The 13,361-nt window shown below is 30.0% G+C and overlaps 3 protein-coding genes across 3 annotated transcripts in view; 2 read left to right on the top strand and 1 right to left on the bottom strand.

Moving 5' to 3' along the window:
- Positions 1-435, top strand: part of LOC105129124 (ethylene-responsive transcription factor ERF027) — a 3,074-nt gene extending 2,639 nt beyond the window's left edge. Inside the window, exon 2 of the mRNA XM_011031068.1 lies at positions 329-435. Coding sequence (XP_011029370.1) covers positions 329-435 — 107 coding nt within the window. The remainder of the gene's footprint in view (positions 1-328) is intronic.
- A 5,730-nt stretch (positions 436-6,165) lies between these two features.
- On the top strand, positions 6,166-7,473 carry LOC105128998 (dehydration-responsive element-binding protein 1E). Its single transcript, XM_011030875.1, has one exon. It carries the CDS (start codon positions 6,268-6,270, stop codon positions 6,952-6,954), a length of 687 nt encoding a protein of 228 aa, XP_011029177.1. The 5' UTR covers positions 6,166-6,267; the 3' UTR covers positions 6,955-7,473.
- A 506-nt stretch (positions 7,474-7,979) lies between these two features.
- Positions 7,980-9,238, bottom strand: LOC105128997 (dehydration-responsive element-binding protein 1E-like). The gene has a single exon (XM_011030874.1). It carries the CDS (start codon positions 9,036-9,038, stop codon positions 8,316-8,318), a length of 723 nt encoding a protein of 240 aa, XP_011029176.1. The 5' UTR covers positions 9,039-9,238; the 3' UTR covers positions 7,980-8,315.
- Between the last annotated feature and the right edge of the window lie 4,123 nt (positions 9,239-13,361).

Genomic DNA, 13,361 nt, shown 5'->3' with positions numbered 1-13,361 from the left:
CGATCTCTTTCCCCCATCGGCCCCTCTGCAGAACAATAGCTAGGTTTTTTTTTAGATTAATATGGATGTTCAGATTAGTTTCTACGTATTACGACTAATTTTACGGGTCTTGAAATTAACAATCATGTAAACCTCCAATTGTCATTATATAAGCAACCAAGGACTCAAACCTTAAACCACAAAAAAAATAAATTATTTAATTTTAAATTCTTACCACTTAGTCACCATCTAGATAATTAATAGCTAATGGTCCACCAAAGAGTTAGTGTTCCATAAAAAATGTGCCTCCCATTTTTACTAATATCATTATGTTCTTTTGGTTTGTTAGCTATGATGATCGTTCCTTCTTTATCTTTATCTTTTATTCTCTACTTGTTAATTGACCATGATGATGGATTTCAGTCACTTTTCGAACTTCAATTTGACAGTCCATGACCCCAGGTCTAGAATTAAGATTTGACGCGAATTTATGTAAATAGTAATTAAGGAAATTTTCGGTGTAAAAAATATTTTTGTAGAATCTTTTGGATGATCTCTGTGATCTTATATTTAATTAAGATATTATCTTAAAGAAACTATTATAATTTATTATATTCTCAAATTCACTAACTTGAACACAATTCCGATTGCATTAATATATGTTTATATCTTAATAGTACAAATTCTTCATTTTATTTTGTCGATAGCTAGAGGCAAACTCAACCTATAAGGACATAAGAAAAGCAAGCCTTTAAATATAGAAATGCATGCGAATGGCTTGGGATTTGCTTGGTATTATAAAATAATAGTATTAGTAAAACAATGGTCGTGTTTTTTAAAAACGGTAATTGAACTGAAAAATACCCACAATAAAACCACTTTTCTTTTTTAAAAGCAGTCATGCTTGCTTTAATTCAAAGCAAAGCAGTTTAAAACTATATATATAAGAAACTATTAAAGACTATTACTTTAAAGTAAGCTCTCGATCTCTTTAATCTCCAAGCTCCTTGTATAAGAGATATACTAACTATTGGCCTGAAGAAAGTGATATAGTGTATCTGATTTTAACAACTCATGAGCCTTATAATTTAATAAATTATAATCATGATTTATTCCTGAGGAACACCTCCAGATCTGTGTGCGTCTGTGTGTCTCTCATGATTTATTCCTGAGGAACACCTCCAGGTGTGTGTGTCTGTGTGTCTCTGTGTGTGTGTGTGTGTAGATGATTTGTGCGGTCTTAAATTGCTTTAAACAACCATCGAGCCCAAGCTAAGTTATAGGCCTAGTCTAGTAATTCAACCTCTGAGTTCGGAAACATCACGCGAAGGAGCAGTCCACTTGCTAGCCCACAGTCCCCAGGCCCTTTCCAGTCTAGCTGTCCAGTCTAGAATCAAGATGTTTCCTTCCACTTTCCTTGGTGATTTCTACGAGCTTTCCAGATTCTTGTTATTACGGCGGAGCGAGGAGTCAAGATTTAAATTTTATGTTTTTTTTTTTTTAAGAGTTCCAAATGTAAAATACATATAAATCCCTAGAAAAATCTATATTTTCTCAGGAACCCGGGCTCCCCTTGTCTCAGCCCTCGGTTACGTCATTACATATTCACTGGTTCTTAACTTGGTGGATGTTTTAATTAATAATTATAGGTATGTTAAAGAGCTGAGATATATTATTCTTATCATCTTTTTTTTTTATTTCTTGGTGGGAAATGAGGGGCTGAATTAATGTTAATGTGAAATAAAATGAAAATAGTATTAGATAATTGGGGTCTTATAATTGTATATCATTCTCAAATTCTCGTATCATGCAAAATAAAACTGGACTAGAAAATGCTAGCGCTATTCAACATTAAAAAATAAATGCTCAGTTCACTTGTAACTTCTTAATAACATCGTTAAATTTGATTAAACCCTTGAATTTTTAAATCTTTTAATTTTTTATATTTTTTTATAGCTTTGATTTGATATTGTTTAAAAAATAATATATTAAATCGATATGAATAAACGGTTGAATCATGATCACTTACCTCGTACCTCGTGATGTAAGTACAATTGAGCTTATTCACGGTTGCCTGGAAATCTTTGGAGTGAATGCCGTAAACGAAAGCTTCGAAGATTATAAATAAAACGAATACAATCAAAAGGAATCACAAAAAGGAACATCCGGCAAAAGAGCCATTAATTGTATTTTTACAAAGGAGGGTAGTGGAATAGTCAATTAAGGAAGTGTAATTATAGTTTTTTTTTAATATTTTTATTTAAAAATATATTAAAATAATATTTTTTATTTTTAATATCAGTAAATGATTTAGAAATATTAAAAAATATCAATTTAAAAAAATTAAATTAAATTAAAAATATTTTAAAAATATAAAAAGAAACAGCCAATATAAAAAGTATAAGCAGTCAGTTCACAATTGTCTGTCTACCTTGAGTTAATTTCTCTGGTAAAGAGAAGAAGCAAAGAGAAATAAACGTGATGTAAGGAAGATGCTATGTAAAGAAGTGGAGAATTCCAAGAACAGTGTCCTTGCTGATCCTTAAGTTGTAGTTCGAGATTGAAGAAACATGAGCCTTTGTTGAATTGAAACGACAATCATAGTTACTTGTCGATTTTCTGTCTTTTCTCTTCCTCTCACCTCTACACTAAATAATAAACAAAATTTGTTAGGACTTAAAATAAAATTTCACTTTGTTTTACACTTTTATCGCTTTGTTGAATTTTTTCTTTCTTTAAATTTCAGAAATTGATTATTAATTTGGTCATAAAAGTTTGTGATTGAAAAGGAAATTGGGAATAAAATTTAAAATAAAAAAAAATGTGGATTGTTGCTGTGAAAAGCCTTATAGTAAATTTTCTAATTGGAACAAGTGTTGATCCCGTGGAAACTCATGCACGTTGCTGGTTTCAATCTTCAACACTCCGACACGTACGATGGCCACACTGGGCAGACACAGAGCCCACGCACACCCCACTGTGAAGACTAACAACCTAGAATGAACATCAGTCGAGGCGGAGTCCTTGTCTTCGACTAATGGTATTAAAATTCAGCGATTATAAATATCTAGTAGTTAGTCAAGTGGTAATAACTTGGAATTAAGGGGTTTGTTTTTTTTATAATCTCAGATTTGAATTCTTAATTGCTCATATGATGGTCACTGGAGGCTTACATGGTCGTTAACTTCAGGACCCGTGGGATTAGTTGTGGTGCGTGCAAACTGGCCCGAACACCCATGTTAATCTAAAAAAAAAATTCAGCAATCACTAGGTAATAGCCCAGCGATGAGAGGGTTTGTTCCTTTTTTCTGTGTCTGGGTTCGAGCTTTATCGTGTATGCTTGTCACCCCTGCGATATCTTATTTGTTTATTGGGCTTGTAGGATGTTCAGTGAACCATGAGGATTAGTCGTAATGCACGTAAACTTGTCCGGACACCCCATATAAATAAAAAAAATAAAAAATTCAGCGATCACTGTCGTTTATCAGCAGCCCTCGTTTATTCATGCAAGGGATAAGTACGGGTGGCACGTGGGTAGCCTTGCAAGTTTCTTTCCTTATTTTTCTTAATGTAATCATGTACGTGTAACATTATCTAGTATATTTAAAAAAGTTCGTGTGATAACAATTCTCTTTTATTGTTCATGGGAACACTGAATGAGGTTTTTTTTTCCGTTTTTTCCTTTTTTTAAAAAATTATTCTTTGATATTTATTTTATTTTTATAATTTTATTTGTTTATTTTTTAAAATTATCATAGTTTTAAACAAATATTCTAATATTTAATTTGTACTTCATTTTATAAAAAATTATTTTTATTATCATATAAATGAAATAAAAATAGCTGGGAAAACAATTTTTTAAACTTAGTGCATTCGGTAACCAAATTATAAATTTAATAGGCTAAATAGTAAAATTTAAGTTGATTTAATATATTAAGTATTTTAATATTAAAATAAAAATATTTAATTATTTTAAAATTAAACTATATTTTTATATTTTTATATTAAAAATATTTTTAATTCAAACCGCAGTACAGTAAACCTTCATAACAATATGGTCGAATTGAACTGGAAGGAGATTCATTTAGTATTTTATAACATGTCATGAAATTATATTTTAATAAATTCATGTAAAGAATTTTATGTATTTAATGATCTTATTTTAAAATCATGTTTAAAAACATATATTATTTTTTAAAATTTCATTAGTAATTTATATTAATTAGCAATATTATATATGTGCGAGTGCGATTATTATTTGTTAAATAACTCTTATTATGCATTTCAATAAAAATATATTATATAATATGAAAAGATGCTCACATGATATTAATTAATAATTGTCATGTATAGTAAAGGTGATCATTTTTAGTTTAATTTGATTTTTATAAATAAAAAATAATTAAATTAAAATTAAAAAAATAAAACCAAACTAAAATTAGTTTAAACTAACCAATTTCAATTATACAGGGTTTGATTTTTTAGGATAAAAACCAATTTAAACCAGTTTGGTTAGGTTTTTTGGTTTAGCTCGGTTTTTTCAGTTTATTTCTGATTTTTTTGGTTTGGGTTTGGTTTTTTTTTTCAGTTTTAGATTTATAAAACCAAACCGGTTGATTTTTTCAAAATTTTAATCCGTTTTATTAGTTTTTTTAATTATTTTTTTCCAGTTTTTTCAGTTTAATTAGTTTTTTAATTTTTTTGGTCGCTCCTGTAGTTATAATTACATGTTAAAATTTAATTTAATTATAAAATACAATTTTAAATTTTGATTGATTTTTACAGGTTTGTAATATAATATTATATTGATAATTACTTATACATTAAAAACTTAAAGAATTTTTTATTTATAAATTAATATTTAATTAAAAATGAAGATTAAATAATTATATTGTATTTTATATGCTTTATAATAACTATATAAATTAATAAAATAATAAACAAAAAAATGAATTTTTTCAATCCTATTCAAATGAAACAAAAATTATTAAAAAACTAAAAAAAACAAATTCATTGTTTAGCTCTGTTGACAGGAACAATACTCTTTTTTAATTCAATATTTCTTAAAATTTTTATTTTTATTTTATTTTTATAAAACAAATTTATTGCTTGTCTTTTTATAGAATATTGTTCACTATAATATTATTTTGTATTTTTATTTTAATTTTAAATTTAATATTTTATTTATTATAAATTAACTTTTATAATTTATTTTGTTTTTTTATAAGATTATTCAGGTTCTGTGATATTAGTTGCGGTTTTAATATTTTATTTTAAGTTGACTTGAGATTTTTTATTATATTTTTATTTGATTTTAAAAATTTCACCCCCTTAGCTTAATTATTTTATACTAGGTTGTTTTAATTTTATGATTTAAATAGTTGGTTTGGTAAATTAATCAGTGTATTTTATTCGAGTTTTTTATTTAATTTTATTTTTTAAAATTAATTTGTTAATATTAGTTTGAATATGATTTATTTATCATAATTTATTTTAAATTATTTTTTAATAAAGTTATTAAAGTGTCATAATTAGTACATTTAATTTAAAAGGTTAATTAGTCTAATATTATATTATGTTATTTTAATATTTTTTTTAAAAAAATTATTTAAATAATATTTTTACTATTTGTTTGTGTGAGGAACTTTTAATACTGTCAAATCAATCATGTCATTGTAAATCAACAATCATATATTTTAATTTTTTTACTAAAAAATATATTAACATATCTGATAAGTATATAGCCACTGCTTTATATTACTTTGACTCGCGGCATAACGAGTGAGAACAAGTAGTGTGAACTAATAGAAGTGAAGGCTCGCAGGCATTTGACGACTCCCTTGTTAATGCATTAAATTAAAAGAAGGAACTGACGGGGAAAAAAGAAACATAAACGGATTAGATATTAAAAAGACACGTGGAGCTTCAGCTGTGAAACAAGTCATCAAACACGTGCCGTTGTTGAAGAAGTTCAAGAAAATGTTACTTCGTGGTATAGGAGGCATACGACCCCACCTGACACACGTGGTTAACACATTATCTGCTCAGCTAAGTAAAATAGGACCCACCAAGACCAGTCAAAGTGTGTACAAACTGATCCCGTGTTCGTGTTCACCTCGTATCCTCATCCACAAAGATCCTAAGCATATAAAGCAGCGCACAATCTCACTTCCGTTAGTTAAAAAAGCAAACCGGAATCTCAACACTCTCACAAGTCATTCATTATCCGTGCCCAAAAGTTCAAAGCGGACCCATAAACCCTATACAAACATCACCAGTTCTTAAAAAATGGTCATGGGAGGATCAAATTGCTTCTCACCTGACAAGCAAGAATCATCTTTACTATCCGATAGTAGCGGTTCTCAGCAGGACTCGCCCAGTTCGAACGAGAAAGTCTTACTAGCAACAAGTCGTCCGAAAAAGCGTGCAGGGCGGAGGATATTCAAGGAGACTCGTCATCCAATCTTTAGAGGTGTTAGGAAGAGGAATGGCGATAAATGGGTTTGCGAATTGCGTGAACCAAATAAGAAGTCACGTATTTGGCTAGGCACATATCCTACACCCGAAATGGCAGCCCGGGCACATGATGTAGCTGCTTTGGCGTTTAGGGGAAAATCAGCTTGCCTTAATTTTGCGGACTCGGCATGGAGGTTGCCTGTGCCGATTTCAAATGAGGCCAAGGACATCAGGAGGGCAGCAAGTGAGGCAGCAGAGTTGTTTAGGACTACAGACTTTGGTGGTCAAGAAATGGAATATTTCAGGAGGGAGGACCGTGGTGAAGTTTGTAGTAGTCCTAATGATGACATAAGAGATTTGCCATCTGAAAATGTGGGGTATATAGACGAAGAGGCAGAATTTAACATGCCAGGGTTGCTTGCTAATATGGCAGAAGGCCTTCTACTCTCTCCTCCACATTATACTGGGGACTGGAATGACGGGCAAATTGATGCTGATTGGTCGTTGTGGAGTAGTTAATTTGACGTGTCAGGGTTTTGTGTATTTTTCTCTTCTAGCTAGTTACAAAAATTCAAATTTTTTGGAAAATGTTTGATCGGAGGAATTAATGTCATGGGATAAGTAGTGTGTGCGTGTGTGTATAGAAAACAAGCTGACAGGCTCGATGGCTATTAAACATCAGAGCAAGTCTTGATATATTGGGCAGAGTGTAACTTCTTCATATACAAGCTTGATCAAGAAATTCAGAACAAGTCGCTGAGATAGGTGGACAGAAGAATAACATTGCCAAGAACTGATATCTCTCTCTCTCTCTCTTGTGTATCGACCTAGCAAGCTATGTAAAACATTTTGAATTTTCGCTCAGGTGCTCTGCTAATCAACAGCCGACAAAGAGATGTTATGGTCGCGAAAGTAAAGCTGGTTCTTTTATGATGAACATATATAACAATGTTTATATAGTTTGGTAGATTATTAATGAACTGATATTTGAAAGTTTTTTTTTCATTAATAATAAATGAAGAACAAAAAATCACTCTTTTTATAAATTTAGAGGAATTATTGTTATTTGAAGAGGTGATTAAGATGCCCATTTTACATAATGATTTGGATGGCAAGTAAAATCTTTGAAATTCTCAATCTTGAAATGCCTCTACAGGACTAGATTGCATTCATACATACAATTGAGTTCGGATCATCATATATCAATAAAAAAACAAGTCATGCTATCATATCACATGACGGCAATGAAAAATCCAAAATCACTAAATGATATATCAACTTTCTCTATCCAACAAAAAACCAACCACCGGACTTTTTATCTAAAGTGAAAAAAAAATTGACAAATAAATAACATCCGATTCCATATATACAAGATTTACTTGGATCTAGATAAAATTAAATGAATAAATAATATGAAATTGTGAAAAAAAGAAAAGGGAGAGGCTGCTGTCGGGTCTCATCGGCAATAGCTACGCTGATACTTTAGATAAAACTAGATTTTTTGAGTATTTTTAGAGTGAAAGAGGGGTAAACTCCTTATGAAACTAATTACAGGTGGGTAGATACCGGGGACAAATGTATTAGATAACATTTAAAATTCTTATGCTTATAGTTTGAACATGTTCTTTTACTGGATATGCAATAGGGCGTGCCTGAACCAAGCTCTTCTACCTGATAAAAGGTTATTTATTTTATGTTTCTTGTCCTGATTAGTTTCAGACGTAACGGCGGATAAAGGGACAGGGGTGTCGTTCTTCCATTTGCGTCATATATTAAAATAAAGGCTCTATAGAAGTATGGAAAAATAATGTAGAACAATTCGTTCACATGTAAAGCTAACTGCTAACTATGGCACTATATGTACTAATCTAGAAGTTTGCCTAATAACTCCATAACGACAAATCAGAACCATTCTCCATATGATCCAAGTCGTTGCAATCATTCCTTACATAACGTGGAGGAGAGAGTAGAAGACCTTCTGCCATGTCCACGAGCAACCCTGGCATGTCAAGCACTGCTTCCTCGAAGAAGAAATCATTTTCTTGAAAAGTTTTGCAATCATCGCTGCAAACTTCACTTGAGTAATCCTCTAGCACTGCATTGCTATCTTGTTGTTTTGCCGGATGACCTCCAAACTCTTGAGGCCTAAATAATTCTGCTGCCTCATTTGCTGCCCTTGTGATATCCTTAGAATCCTTCGAAACTGGCACAGGCAACCTCCATGCTGAATCAGCGAAGTTAAGGCAAGCAGATTTGCCTCTAAGTGCCAAAGCAGCAACATCATGAGCTCGAGCTGCCATTTCTGGAGTAGGATATGTTCCTAACCATATTCGTGACTTCTTGTTTGGTTCCCGCATTTCACACACCCATTTGTTACCATTCCTCTTCCGAACACCTCTAAAAACCGGGTGCCGAGTCTCCCTGAATATTCTGCGGCCAGCGCGTTTTTTCGGAAAACTTGTTGCTAGTAAGACCTCTTCATCAGAATGGACAACTCGTCGAGACGTGCTGCTATCGGAGAAAGAAGATGCTTCTTGCCTGTCAATGGGCATTGAATTTGACCTCAAAGGATGTTGATCAGAGAATTGGCAGAAATTATCCATTCAACAAGAACTGAAGGTTTCAACTTTTGAGAGGGGATAGAATGATGGGGTGAATTTCTTTCTTTCTTTCGTCTGTCTGTCTGTCTGTCTGTCTGGGGAATTTCTTTTTTGTTGCTTTCTGTGGGTTTCGAAGGGGAATTGAATGGAGTGGAAGGCTTCGGTTTTGGAGACAGGGGGTGATCTAGGAAGTGGTGATTCGGTTGCTCAGTCAGGTGGGATAATTATACAGGCTTTGTGTTTTGAAGAGGATATTCATTGGTGGGGCCGTACACGGATTCAACTTGAGATGCCAGTTGGAGACCCACGGTTCACACCAGGGCCAGGAAGCTCCAAAGTGGAAAGTGATGTGATGGTCGTTCTGCCCTTTTGTCTCTGCCGCAGCTTCTGCCACCTCATTGCTTACAATTAACCGCTGTATCATACTATCTACTCCTATGCACGTGTTCTCTTAATTCAAAGGAAATAACACGTGGATCTTTTCCAATGGTCGATTGGCAGCTTCATGTCGCCCCTCGTCACCCGGTACTCCTGCTTCTATTTTGAGTTTTGTTCCTGAACTACCGAGTGTGGAGAAAGCGTCTCCTCAGTGTGTCGACTTCGTATTGACTGGGAACTCTTGCTTCTAGTGGTGTAGCGACCAGCAATGTCTGCATCCAGCGAATTTAAAACTTGTTTACGTGGTCAACTGATTAAATTTTAAATTTTTTTAATTATTAATTAAATTTTATAAATTTTAAGAATATTAAAAACTTATATAATTATTAAATTTAAAATCTATAAAATAATCTTAAAATTAATTAAAATATATACAATTTAGTTCAAATATTCATATTAATAAAAAAATTATTAAAAGCCAGTTTGATATTATTATGTTATATTATGCCGTGATTATTATACTATCTTATGTTATTTGGTGTTGTGAAATAGAATAAAATAGTTTTTTTTATAATTAATTTTCGTGTTGTGCTTGTAAATGTTTAAAGCAGTTAATTATTGTTTGATTACATTTTATTATTGTGTTTTTGAGATATTAAAAAGGATTGTAGTATATCAAGAATATTTTGATACATATATTTCAATATTATTAAGAAAATTTATAACCCTTATGATGGTGTATGTATTTTTATGGGACCGATTCTTAAATTTAGAAAACTAAAAACATAAATTAAATAGGATTATAATATTTATATATATAGACACATCCTTTCAATAAAAACATTTATATAAAAAAAGGATTTTGAATGAAGTTGCATAAATCACCGGAATATTTTATTTAAAAAAAATAGAGAAAGTTGTTTAAAAAAAGGCACAATTGTATATTTTGTTAGAAGCAGGAAATACTCTGTATATTTAAAAAGCAAGTCATGGGATTTTCACTGAGTAGAAGTTACTATTCATTCTCTCGCATGTATAAATTGTGCAAAGAAATTTATTTTTTTACTTTCATCCTCAAATTTGGTTTTTCAATAATTTAATTTTAGTTAAAAACCAATTAATTTTGATTTTTTATAAAAATTTAGAATTAAAAAATGAGGAACCAAGATGAAAAGGGAGTCAAATATGGACAACATGTTATAAGTTTCACAAAAGATACATTTTGGCTATTGAACTTAAAAAATAATACAGATTATACAATTTTGATATTTCAATATTTTTAAAATTTAATTTTTATATAAAAATTATTTTTTTTATTTTTTAATCCATGACTAGAGAGGATAATAATGGATCATTGGATTTCAAAGATAAAAAGAGAAACATGTTATTGACATCAATTTAAATAATTTAAATAAATGATATTTGTGTGAAATAGTTTCATTTGATAAAGAGAATTTATATTATATGTTTTTTTAACCTTTAAAATTCATAAAAAAAAAACATATATAAACTTGGATTGATTTTTAGTTTTGGGTTGATTTTGGTTTTTGAATATTTTTTAGATTTTTTAGGGTTATTGATAGATTTATTATGATTCCTAAAATATTTTATAAGTGTTTAAGTTAAAAAAATGAATTGAAATATAAATTTAAAGATAAAAAAACTTACAACTTGATGTGATAGAAACTTGGACAAATCATATAATATCATATCATTCATTCTAGTAAAAATAAATAAATAGCCAAGTTATGTGGAGGCTATCAAGATAGGCGATGCGTGTACCCCGATAAAACAGGCAGCTAGGATAACTAAATACTAATTTCAGATTAAAAGCACAATAATTAGAACTATCTGTTTCATTTTTACAGCAATTGTACGGATCAGTGTTATAACAGGAGTTCTTTAATCTGGTGTATAAAGTAAAGCAAGTGTTAGTTTTTGATTTGGAGTTGGGAACAGTTGTGGTCCCATGGAATTATTCGATCCTTCTTTAATCAAGCATAAATAAAACATGCTTGAAAACAAATTAAAAAGCCAGCTTAAAAGTTAAGGCCATGAAGTGGGTTATGGGACAGCATCAATCTCGTAACGTAACGTAAAGGGTGGGATAAGCTGGACACTAGGCCCAGCCTCAAGACCCACTTCAAGGTAAAAGTTCCACGAGGAGAAATGTTATGGCAGAAAGCTTTTAAAAACAGCTGATTATATTTTAATATTTTTTATACAATTATTTTAATAATTCAATAGGTTTGGATTATGTAATGATGATTATCAATTAATATAATATTAAAAAATAAAATAAAATAAAATAAACTTAAATAAATTCATCAAACTTGTAATATGTATTATAAAACCATAATAATTTTATAAAAAAGAAATTAGTAAAAATATAACATTATTACCTTAAATAATATTTGTACAAATGCACAACAATAACGTTTTTGTAAGAAAAATGCTAAAATAACTTTTTTGTTGAGCTTTTCTCCATTAATATTAAAAACAATCTAAAAAAATTTAAATATTAAATTTTTATTTTTGACTCTCCATTTATCACTTGGGTTGGAGTTGGTTTTGGGTACAATTTGTTTTTATGGTGTAAAAACTATTTTTGAAAAAAATATAAATATTTTTATGTTAAAATATTTTTTTAGATGTTTTAATATGCTGATATTAAAAATATTTTTTAAAAAAATTAAAAAAAAATATTATTTTAAAATATTTTAAAATAAAAATCATTTTTAAAAAAACCCACTAACAAAATATATAATCCTTGTAATCATTCAAAATAAACACCTCGGATTACTAGTTTTGTTTTTATTAATGCAAGCCCATATCCTTCAAAACACATATAATAAATGTGTGGAACGAGGCTAGACCCAGGGATAGCGAGAATCACGTGGTCGTCGCAGCAATCCGAGCTAGGCGGTGCACAAGTCCAAGCTTGTCAACTATTGGGTTCAGACATTGTACCTTACTCAGTGTTGATCCATACTTTAGAGAAAATGACTGGATCCATAGTATTAAAATTTTAATGTTTTCATCAGTCTCGTGGTTGTTTATATAATAATGATTAAAAATTTATATAATTATTAATTTTAAAATTTATAAAATAAATCAAAGTATGTATAAGCTGATCTAAATATTTTAATTAAATTTTTTTTTTTAACATTTGATGATGCAGTTTTATGCTCTCTATATATTTCTTATACCCTTATTTTTTGCATAGAAAATTTTTTTTCACAATGCTAATCCATTTATTAATATTTGTTCAGAAAAAAAAAACTCAACAATAAAAAATCAAAGTGTAAAATAATGGCACATTCTCTCCGGTCTATCTACTCTTTTTTTTTTCTTACTCTAAAATCCCTATAATTCCAGCAATTTAAGTTTTGGTCTGAAAGTTAATTTCTTAGCAATTCAGTTTCTGAATTTAAAAAATAAAAAAGAAAATCACATAACAATAACATAGAAAAGAAAAGGCAGGTGAAGAGTACACCTTATGATGATGAAACTCGTTATTTATTATCTCAATGAGTTCTATTTGATAAAATATATTTTATAAAAATGGTTTTTTTTTCCTTTTTAACATGCCCGAACAAGTAGATTGGATTTGATTTAGATTTGTTAATTCGGTTGATTTTTTTTAGGGATGTAAGTGTGATTTAGAATTGGTGAATTGTTTATGAAAGTTTTTGTGATGTTTTTAAATAAAAATAAATTAAAAATTAAGTTTTTAAGTAAATAATCCTCCCCTTAATTATCTGCCATCACAGGTAAAACAAAAAAAAAAAAAACTTGCATAAAATAGCCAGTAACAGGCTCTGGAGCCTAAGATACAAAAATTTGTAGCGGAACATGTGGAGTCCATGAGTGTATTTTTCTTCTTTTTTTCAATGAGTAGCGGAGCATGGACTCCTAATGCAAAAAAAAAAAAAATTAAAAAAAAAA

This window comes from Populus euphratica, unplaced genomic scaffold (genome assembly GCF_000495115.2).
Source record: "Populus euphratica unplaced genomic scaffold, PopEup_1.0 scaffold48.1, whole genome shotgun sequence".
Classification (NCBI taxonomy): Eukaryota; Viridiplantae; Streptophyta; class Magnoliopsida; order Malpighiales; family Salicaceae; genus Populus; species Populus euphratica.
This window is presented reverse-complemented; position numbering and strand designations above follow the sequence as displayed.

Excerpts from the sequence above, each read along its gene's own strand:
- LOC105128998 (XM_011030875.1), top strand. The coding sequence starts at position 6,268 with ATGGTCATGGGAGGATCAAATTGCTTCTCACCTGACAAGCAAGAATCA.
- LOC105128997 (XM_011030874.1), bottom strand. The coding sequence starts at position 9,038 with ATGGATAATTTCTGCCAATTCTCTGATCAACATCCTTTGAGGTCAAAT.